General features: G+C 35.9%; 1 protein-coding gene and 1 pseudogene across 1 annotated transcript; both read right to left on the bottom strand.

Moving 5' to 3' along the window:
* Positions 1-8,908: 8,908 nt before the first annotated feature.
* LOC147497007 (large ribosomal subunit protein P2-like) lies at positions 8,909-9,446 on the bottom strand. The gene is given in 2 exon segments (XM_086562507.1): positions 8,909-9,160; positions 9,162-9,446. Coding segments are annotated over 2 exon segments (339 nt in total). The 5' UTR covers positions 9,426-9,446; the 3' UTR covers positions 8,909-9,085.
* A 1,085-nt stretch (positions 9,447-10,531) lies between these two features.
* On the bottom strand, positions 10,532-11,508 carry LOC147497008 (auxin-responsive protein IAA27 pseudogene; annotated as a pseudogene).

Raw genomic sequence — 11,508 nt, forward strand, 5'->3', positions numbered from 1 at the left:
TTATGTATCCAAATGACAGTTCTTAGACACTAACTCTAGTAATGGAATGAATAATCAAGAGGAAGAATAAGTAGATAGAATAGAGAAGAAAATGATTATTTAAATAAAATAAAAAGTTATATACGTGATACGTTGTGTCTTGTGTACAAATAACCCTCCCGTTACGTATCACTTTTTCTTTCTTTTGATAAGTAAATAAATAGGCATGACATACAAGGAGCAGACTGGCATTAAAAAAAGAATATCACGTGATCAGTCTATTTTTCAATCCGCTTCTTGACCCAAAAGAAGTATTAGACTAAATTATGGTTTTAGAACTCTCCCACTATACACCAACCTTCATCTTCTACTTGTTCCATCACAAACCCAACACGGATACCTTCTTCAACTCCATTTCTAGTTAATGAATGCGGAGCTAGGGGGCCAGGGTACGCCCTGGCTCACCATCAACTTTTCGAAAAAAAAAATATAGTATCAGTCTAGCTAGAAACCCAAACAAAAGAACACTCCATTTCTCCTCTGTAACTCCCTTCTCAATTATTCTACTAAAATGTTTATACTTTTCTTGATTTCTTGTGGAGTAACTAGGTAAGACTCACATTATTTAATTTCTTATCTTCTTTTTTATCTTTTTGTACTGATTCCTAGACTCTATTATTTGATAACAACTCTAACTTAATTTATTGTCATGAATTCACTAAATACTTAGGTTTGCAACTGTAAGGGCAATTTGTCGGTTGTCTATTCTAGGTCTATTTCTGGTTGTATTTAGGAGTTTTTTAGGGGAGTCAATGTGTTCTAGTGTTAATTATGACTATCATTATTGCGACTGCCGACTGAGACTTGAGGTGTGTTTAATTAAATGTTGGAGTTTACTTTTTTTTAGTCAATAGATGTTGTGTTAGGGACTTAGATATGAGTTTTTATGGCAGATGCAAAATCCCATCATATTGGTGTTCCTTATGAAGATTGAAGATGTTCCAACCCATGCTAGGGTGTTGGAAAATAATGACTGTAAATAGGTCTTTATGTGGATATGATGACTTTTGGTCAAAAGTTGTGGAAATGGACTCGTTACTCGTTAGTGAAGCTGGTAAACTCCGTATGTGATCTTGGTTAATGAGACGTTTGGTAGCTGCTTCTGTAGGTATTCAAAAAGGAATTTGCACTGTGATCTTGTTCTACTAATGTTTTCATTATATATATATTTGTTTAGTGGTGGGTTTTAAAATGTTAAAATGCTTCTATTGAGATCTTTTACTTTTGCAACAATACTCTGCTTGCCAGTCCCCACCTCAAGTTTCTACAGAGAATTGCATACCTTAGTATTGGCATTTACCCGTTCACTTCAATATTCCTCGTTGTCTAGTTGTCTATTGTTTTCTACCGGCTCTTGCCCTCTTCTCTAGACATTACATTTTAGAGACTCTTGATCCAATGTTCTTATTGTATCATTTTATAAGATATTTGATGTTCGAAATATACTTGTTTTCTGGTTGGTTTAAGTTTGAATTATTAATTAAAAGAAATTAGTTATTATTATTTTTTTGTATGTTTGGTTATCTGGGTGGCTCACCCTCACTCAAATTCCTGGCTCCGCCACTGCCCATACAGTCATTGGACATATTATGCAGAAACTCCTTTCCTGACTTTCCAATAAAGTTTAGATTATTTCCCTTGTCAACAACTCGCCAAGCAATTAGCTGATGATTCTTTTCCACATCACTTGATTTAAGTTTTTGTGCACCTTTAGCCTTAGATTTGGACTTGCACACAGGGTGAGTATGACATCCCTCACACTTTGATTTGCCACATTTGCCGGTGAATTTTGAGTGATTGGTTGGCTTTGACGATACCTTTGTGTACTGTCCAGCGGTTGGCAGTGTTTCAAACTCATTAACTACTCTAGAATTTGGTCTAGGATTTAATGGTGATAGTAAGATCATACATGTTCTAACCATCCCATGTTGACGACCCTCTCTTTTCATTCTCTTGTTGTTTGAAGGCTACAAGAATTAGTGTGTGAAGCTCGATTGTCTCTACCACTGTCACTAAACAATCACTGTTATCTCTCTGCTACTCAAACAGTAAAACTATCTACTTAACGTTATGTTTATTGCTGCTTTTGCTTTCAGGAAGGGGAGAGAGTCCATTGCTTTTGCTTTCGGGAAGGGGAGAGAGTCCATTGCTTTTGCTTTCGGGAAGGGGAGAAAAGACGAACCGCATGAGAGAGAAAGAGAAGACCAGCGGAGAACGTTATGTTTGGAGATATGATATAAAGTTTTTTTTTTTTTTTAATTGATATAAAGAGAGAAATATGTTGAAACCTTTGTGAGTATATTTCGTGAAATTTAACTTTTTTGTTAAGTCCGTTTTACGGATGTCCGTCTGTGAGCGAGGCTGTATATATATATATCGGTTAGGTTATAGTGACACAGTTATAGTGCCACACTTATCTCACTCCCCTCCTGGTCCCTTGGATCTCTTCTCTAGATCATCATATCTAATTCACTCAAAAATCGTGAAATTTCAAAATTTTGGAAATATTTCAAAAACAAAAAAAGGAAAAACGCGAAATTTGAGAAGAAAACTCATCTCGGTCTTCTTCTTCTTCTCCAAACAAATTCATAAATTATTCAAACAAATCGGTTTCAAAATCAAAATCAAACCCCTAATTTTTCAAACAAATCGACTTCAAAATCAAAATCAAAATCAAACCCCTAATTATTCAACCGAAAAATTCATACAAATCAAACCCCCATTCAAATTTTGGACCAATTTCAAACCCCCATTTTCGATTTAAGGTATGCAATTTTCGATTATCAAGTACTTTCATTATTTAATTTGTTTAATTCGTTTGATAATGTTTTTTTTTATTCATTATATTCAAAACTATATTGTTTAATTTATGCAAATACAATTGTTTAATTTATGCAAATACAATTGTTTAATTCGTTTTAGTCGTTCATGAAAACTTGGTTTTGAACTCTGTCAGAGTTTTAACTAGCATTTTCGTTGAACTCTGTCAGAGTTTTGAACTATGATAGAGTTTAACTAGCATTTTCGGTGAACTCTGGCAGAGTTTTAACTAGCATTTTCGGTGAACTATGTCAGAGTTTTAACTAGCATTTTCGGTTTACTCTGTAAGAGTTCGGTAAACTCTGTCAGAGTTTTAACTTATGTTGTCTTGATTACTTTCGTTTAGTGTTGTCTTGATTAACTTATGTCAGACATGGTATATTGATTCCAGACTTTTATTGGATTTGTAGGGGTTGGAGAGTATACTTACAAAATGAGCATGGGACACCAGCTGAGGCCCTTAGTTATATGATCGATGTGTAATTTTCTTCTAGAGAATTCATGTATCATAAATTTCTATCGGATCACTCTTCTGAGTTATTTTGGTTTGCTTTAGGGTCTGGTAATAGAGAGGATAAGAGCTGCTGCCTTCACAAAAGGAAATAATCGAATTACCTACATTCGTGATGGAAAGGGAGACTACTGTTCATGTTTGAAGCTGAAGAAGACGACCATATTATGCCAAGAAAGGATTACCCATTAGGGGATTTGATACGCACTAATATTGGGAATTTTTCTCCACTGACTTTAGTTGATTTCAATTCTCATGTTGTTGCATTATCTGCACAGGAACCGTTTCATGCAGTCATAGAAGTTCCTCATTAGTATTCAATGACTCGGTATTGTTGATTCAGTTTAACTGAGTGCACTCAAATATATTTTTTATTTTGTTGATGTCTCTGCCGTGAGGAAGTTGCTAGGGCTACTGTATTTTATTTTGCCTGTCAGAGTTTTGAAACTGTGAAACAGTAATACAGAGTTTTATTTTGCCTGTCAGAGTTTTACCTGTCAGTTTTATTTTCCAATTGTTCCGAGTTGGTCATTGCTAAGCAACAATCTTGGTTTAAAGTCTTCAACACACTCTGTTCATCTGATCTCCAAATGATTCACCTATATATTATTATCAAGACTTTAGTGCCGAACTTTAAACTTCTCGTAGCTCGTCTGAAAATACTCTTTCTTCAGTGTTGCATTATATTTTGCTTTATACATCTGAATGCGTATGTGTGTGTTCCTCTATCTTTTCACTTTCGTAGTAGCTTATACACAATTAATGATTACGAAAATAAGAAAGAAAGGCATAAGAAAATACAAAGATTTGAGGCGCAGTGAGACAAAAACATGACCATTTGTGCTTCTTTAAATGGCCAAATTTATAAATCTTCATACTAATTAAGAGTTGGCAGCAGCATTTTAAAATACAAATAACATGACTAGAAGATAACACCCTGGTTCCACGTCATAAACTTCTCCATAAAAAGCTTTCCCCTGGTAGACTATCAAGCTTTTATACGAACCATGAATGAACCTGTATCAAGCAATTTCACATAAAAAAGAGAACTTGTTAGTGAGTCAGATTAATCATTGATGGAGTTCTAAACAAGGGCCCACTCTAAAAACAATGTGCAGTCATTTAAATATGCACTGGGTGTTCTTCAGCCAGACAAAAGACACATTTATTCCAACCAAAGATTTGTATCCGTATTCATTCCCACTACCTCCACCAGCACTCCCGCCATCAGTATATAATAATAGTCATCTCCATACAGCATCCACCTATGCATACAGCAGCAAAATAGTATTTGAATTTGTTTTAGCTAGAGTCATATGTCCAAGTTTCGGAAAAAAAAAAAAGAAAAAAAGAAAAAAAGAAGTCATTTCTTCAAGTAAATATGCCCTTGATATTATCAAATGAAATATCCTGCCTTCTGCTTTTGTCTTCAAATCTTCACATCCATGTGTTGCATAAAAAAACTCCTTGGTGGAGCTGAGTCAATGGCCTTTACAGTCTCAACTAGGTCAAGTTCAACACCAAAGAATCAATAGATACTTTGAAAGAAATAGTCATCCGAAGAATGACAACAAGACACAAACTTTTATGAGAATATAGAGAAGTTGCTTTGCAAAATGAAACGGGAACTGGTTGAGGAAATACAAAACTTCAAGAAACAGAGATTATACTAACTTTTACTCAAAATAATACTTCTTCCAAGATTTACACATACTAAATTCAAACTACTAACCAAATACACCTGAATTTCCTGAAGATACAGTTCCAAAGCCCCAAGTCTAATTGATGGTTACCTCCATAACAATATCATTCAAAGAAGAAACTACATCCAAAGCTACATCATTCAAAACTCTGACAGAGTTCACCGAAAATGCTAGTTAAAACTCTGACAGAGTTCACCGAATATGCTAGTTAAAATAATATTATAGACAATATTTGTGTATGTCATATATTCAAACAATATTAAGTAATGTTTAAACAATATTTGAGCATATCATATTCAAGGTAATTACTCAAAACAAGCTTATGTTTTTAAACAAATTGATTTTGCCAATATTTATGGCTTTTGCTTTTGTATATGAATTATAGCTATGAATTATGGCTTCAAACGAATATGTGGAGAACTGAAAAACCAATTTTTGCTAAACCAGTTTAAAACCATCGCGAAATCATGTACTTACAGTTCCTTTTCCAGCTGTTTCCTGATGAACTCCTTGGTGTGCGGCAGCCACTTTATTAGTTTTTAAATCAAACTCGAAATCAAAATGTGAATCAAACTCAAAATCAATTCGTGAATCAATTCGTGGGTTTCGAAATTTTGGGTTATGAATTATAGCTATTGTTGTTGATTTTGGGTTATGAATTTTGGGAGAAGAAGAACCCAATTTCACGTTTTCCCTTTTTTACATTTTTTTGTTTTTGAAATACTTTGAAATCTTGAAATTTCGCGATTTTTGAGTGAATTAGATATGATGATCTAGAGAAGAGATCCAAGGGACCAGGAGGGGAGTGCCACCCTTATATTTAGGCTATAGTGACACAGTTATAGTTGCCACCCTTATCTCACTCCCCTCCTGATCCTTTGGATCTCAGGATGAGATTATCAGATTTAATTCTGATAATGTGAAATTTCAAACTATTTCAGAAACCAAAAAACGAAAAAATGCGAAATATTTGATCATCTCTCATGGTCTTCTTCTTCTCCACTCCAGAAATTTTCGAATCTAAAAAAACTGTTTACCAAACAATTAATCAATTTTTTGATCAACAAGAACATTATTCAGTCTCAGAGAACATTATTCAGTTTCAGAGAGTTTCTCAATTTTCGATCTAAGCTTCTTATAACTAGATCTCAGTTATGAACACACAAGAAATTTTCAATCTAAGCTTCTTATAACTAGATCTCTTCGATGAAGCATACGGTTTGGCATCTGAGAAGCTCACGGGCTCAAAGTCCAATCTCAAGATGTAAGCAATAAAAACCTCAAATCTATTTTATAATATTTATTCATCCTTTTTTATTTTTTTATAATGTTTTCTGGTTTAGAATAACATTTGTAAGTTTGCTAAGAAGAGTTTACCACCATCTCAGATCGGTGTGCTTCTTCATGATTATCAACTGTATCGCTCAGGTCAAAAGTGTTACTCGTGCTAAAGATGGCATTTTCCAACAACATAAAGCATTTTATGTTGTACTTTTCTGAAACCGGTTGTAGTAGACTGACTGCTGACTCACGCCATGCAACTTTCTAGAGATTGAATTCGTTGACCTGTTGCACTTCAAAGCCTCTATTTACTTCATCTGATTGATCTGAATGACAGAAATGCTGGTGACAAACTGGCAACTGCTAAGGAAACAGGGAGGTGGCATGGAATTGGGACTAACATGTATCCTTCATCAGCTTTGCTTGGCGAACACAATGGCGAGTTTACTTCAGTTATGAAAGTCGATGAGCTCATATATGGTCTGGAATCAAGTTGGGGGGTTGCAAGAAGTAGAACCAAGATCTGAATGGTTAGCAGGAATAGGTCCGAGGATTGACCGTCAATAGACAATCCATACTACTGTAGCTTTCCAACGAACAGTTAAAGGAATTTAGTGCTAAATTATCTCAAGTGCTACATGATTGTGATTGGAGAATGCCAACTTTGTTAAAACAACTTCTAACAGAAAATAAAGTTGTAATTGAGACATTCCAAAAGCCTATTGCCCAGATTGGAAGATCTCAAAGTCCAGATTGTAGTGGGCAAATATAGCGCTATGTTAGCTGATATTTTGAAATTTAAGATATTGACATAAAAGTCAATATCTCGAGATATTTCGAGGTTATGTTTAAATGTTTGCAGGAATAAAGCGGAAAATGAAAGAAGGAAAAGGACAAGTGTCAAAGGCGGATTGGGGCAAGGCTAATCAAAGAAACTATACAAAGACCGGATGAAGAAGAAATAGGATTCATTGAATCATTCTTGAAAAAATTCATTAGAACAGGAGAGAGAAAGAGTGGATCAGAGCGATTGTAAACTTTCTATCTCTAAATCAATAAAAACCTTTAATTCAATTCCATTCAGTCTATCATTCATCTATCAATATTGTGCAATCTAAGAACATTCAAGGATAGAAGTTCTTGGCAAACACATTGGCGCTGTTTGTGTATCAAGAACAAGAGAATTTTAGGTTTTCTTCTTCTACAATCCAGAATCCAGAGTTTTTCGACAAGTTTGAGTGAAAGAAGGGTGATAGAGAAGTGAGAATTGGGTTATAATGGCTCCCAAGAAGAGAGTAAATAGCAAAAGAATGGATAACGATAATCAATCGTACACAAGGAACACAAGAGCTTCAGGAAGTAGGAGGCATCAGGAAACAAATATCGATGTTGAGATGTCACTTCAGAAAGTAGTGAAGAAGTAGAAAGGCAAAATGCCATTTTACGGAAGGAAAATCAAGAGATGAAGAAAGGAGGTTCAAGTAATGCGGTTAAAGATCTTGATGAAGAAGAAGGGGCGGAGTGTAGTTCAAAATCAGGTAGTCATTATACTGGAAAAGTAGCAGCAAGAAATGAGAAAGTTGCAGAAGTATCGCCAGTATCGGAAATTCCGATACCACAACCCATCACCAAAGAGATGATACAAGAGATGCTCCAGAAGCAGTTGGGAAATCAGAGTCTGGAAAAAACCTCAGCTTCGATAAGGAAACTAGCAGATGATGTCAACAGAAATCCGATACATTAGAGTGTCGAGATGATGCCTATTCCACCAAAGTTTAAACTTTCGAAATACACTCAGTATGATGGGACATCGGATCTGATGGACCATCTCTTTGCATACAGGCATCAGTTTTCGATATACAAGGGAACAACGTATTTGGATTCATTATAATACACTACAACAAAAGGGGTTTTTTGCAACGCCAAAAAATTGTTGCTACAAGTCACCAATTGCAACGCCTCTAGGGGCTACTAAAATTTCACCGTGTTATGAGTTTGAATTTATCAATTGCAACACCTCGTGCATGGCAACTAGTGTAATTAAATTTTTAGAAAAAAATAAATGCAATTTTTTTTATTGGGACTTTATCAATTAGGACGCCTCTTTCGCTGCTAATGTTACAGCTTATAATTTACCGCGCCTTCTTCGTTGTTACAAGGTTGTACCAATCTAAAAGGGGTATTTGGTATATCCTTTATTATGACGAGAATGGTGTTGCTCTTGGGCATTCTTAAGAGCAGGGTATTTTCATTTTTTGGCGCTCGAACAAAAAACTAAAAATTGAAAAACCGTAAACACTTTCTTTTCTCAAACTTTTGCTCCAACCACCAAAGCAACAAAATTGACCACGCTTTTTATTTCTCTCTCTCTTTTTGCAGTGAGTAAGTTTTTTTTTCTATCTCTTTTTTCGCTTGAGAAGCTTCAAATTGTGGGTGTATTGCAAAGCCTAATTTTGGTTTTAGGTTTCCTTCAAAGCTTCGACTTTTGGGTTGAGCTTCAAAAAATTTCAGGTTGCCTTAATTATCTTTGGCTCTTAATTTGAATAAGTCAACATACTTTGAGTACACCAAGGATATTTCAAATTCATCCCATCAAACTCCTTTCTACAAAAAAGTTTAAAACTCAATAACTTCCTCAAAACATGAAAAGCAGATCTACCCAGCAGACAGTGAACACCAACATTTCACCAGCATCTCCGACTTCTACAAAGGATGTGTGGTCACAAACCCCTCAATCAAAGAGACCAAATCCCATGTCATCGTCAGACACCTCTGCCTCTACAACCTTCTCTTCTTTCTTTGATTCAAAGAAGGCGAGGTGCTTTGGCACCACCACCGAGGCAATTTACAAAGCAAAAGCCACCACCACCAGAAGGAACTGAAGCCAACTTTTCCCTTCCAGATGCAATCACCTCTGTTATGTCCTTGCCCTTGACTTGCGATAGGAGAAGCTCAATCTTATCATCATCAGCATCAGCCCCAACGGAGGCAAGAATAGTCTTGATGTGATCAGCAGAAGGTTTGTTGTTTCCACCCAACAATGGAAGCAAATATGTGGCGACCACCTTCATTGTCTTTTTTTTTCTCTCCTCTCAAAACAAGCTTTTCTCATTTTTGGCTCTTAATTAATTTATCAGGTTAGATGCTGAAATTTCTACTAGAGGAAAAAAGTTTGATGCTTTAATTTTTCAGGTTCGTATTCTTCTCATTTGTAATTGTTTGACTGTATATGGTTTTGATTCTTTCCCAAATGGTGTTGTTTTGATGTTCCTTTGTTTCCCCCCTTTAGTAAAACATAGCTTTTGTTAGTGGAAAATTTGTTGTTATGGGCCATTTTAGTGGAAAATTTTCCTTGATTAAGTGTTGTCAATTAAAGTAATTAGATCTTACTTCCAAAGTTCTATGTTCCATAGTTGCTACTAAATCTGCCCCGACTTATCAAATTTCAACCTCTTTTCTTTACCATTTTTGCACAGAAGTAGGATTTGAATTTTTTTTCTTTACCATGTATTGTATACAAACCTTTAAGTTAATAAATACATTAATGGAATGTTTTTGCCATTTGTTTGGTGGAATTTGTTACACCTTGTTGTAGTTGTAGTCAAGTGTTCCCTCACTTCTATGAACTATGAAAAATATCACTAGACTGTGTCCAAACCTTTGAGTGTGTACTTGTTAATCTTTAGAATAGGAAAAATATCACTAGATTGTGTCTAGACCTTTGAGTGTACTTTTTAATCTTTAGAATAGATAAAATTCAGTCTCGTTGTTCCTTAAATTTTTGTGTGGCTGTACTATAAGTTATGGGTTGATAGTTACATTATGAGATATTCTACTGGGTAAATGTTTGGGTTGATAGTTACATTGCCTTATCGGTAGTTCATTTTGTTACGTGGATGTAGTGGTTGGATTGGTGTTAAAGTTCTAAATTGTACGTAGGTTAGTTTATACTTGACATGGGGTAGGTTGCTTTTATACTAAAGTTCTATCTACGTACAGTAGTTGTAACCTGGAATGTTTTAAACACACAAATGATGTTTGCTTCATTGTAAATGCTAACACAGCCAAAGCCAACACTACTCTAGATCTAATTTTGGCTAGTCTTAGCACTTGCCTCATTTTTTTTTTTAACTTGAAACTGTCTCCAAGGATAGCTTAAGTCTACTTATCCAGTTCATGCAGCAGCAAACCTTCTTTTGATATCTTAAACAATATATGGGATAAGAAATAGTCTTTCTACTTTCAGACTCCTATAAACGATATTACTATTAGGTTAACGGTCACCTTAGACCGCCTTTCACTTCACATAATGTTGATCCGATCCATCTGTTGGTGGCATTGGTGGTGCTGCTAGTTCCGGCTCTTGCATTTCTCCATGGCCCTAGGGGCTAAGCCAATTGCCTCGGAACCTTTCATGATTCTTAGCCTCCTACAGGAGTCGGTGAACATGTCCCATGGAACGTCACCAACAAGCATCCAATCACCGTCCTTGTCTTCATAAGTGAGCACGCTTTTCGGAACCATGGAGAAGATCCATCGATCTACTCTCGGTTAGCCCATCTCTCGCTTTGTGGCGCCATGAGAACCGTGCGCCCAATGGTAAAACAACTGAACATCTTCTCAAGTGCAGCTGAAAGTTCCACATAGTTGGAATATGTTTTCAGATCAACCTTCCAGGTATGGAGCACCGTCCATGCTAACTTTCACATACAAACACCCTGACCCGATTTACCCTCAGCATCACCGCTATTCTTAGCTGGATTAGCAGCCATAGTGTTCTTTCGGAAGGACCGAATCGGTGGCCATCCTACAACCTGAGCCTTTGAAGGAGGGGAACGATCACGAGCAGAAACAAGCTGAGATTTCTTTTCTTGAACAGTAGCTGAAACAACAACAACATCTGAACTAGTCACTTGGGTAATATTATTATTATTTTCCAACACCCCAAGAGATTTCCCGCCAGCATTATTTCCAGCTCTAGGTGAGAACAAAACACCACCTTTACTCAAATCTCCATCTAAACCACTCCATTTTCCATTACCATCAATAGCATCAGAAAAACCTCTCTTTGTTCCAAAATTCTTGGCCACCCCAAGTGATAAACCACTCATATCTTCAACCCCTTTCACTGAAAGTGAAAGATTAGTAGTAGTA

The sequence above is a fragment of the Coptis chinensis genome, chromosome 5, assembly GCF_015680905.1.
Source record: "Coptis chinensis isolate HL-2020 chromosome 5, ASM1568090v1, whole genome shotgun sequence".
NCBI lineage: Eukaryota > Viridiplantae > Streptophyta > Magnoliopsida > Ranunculales > Ranunculaceae > Coptis > Coptis chinensis.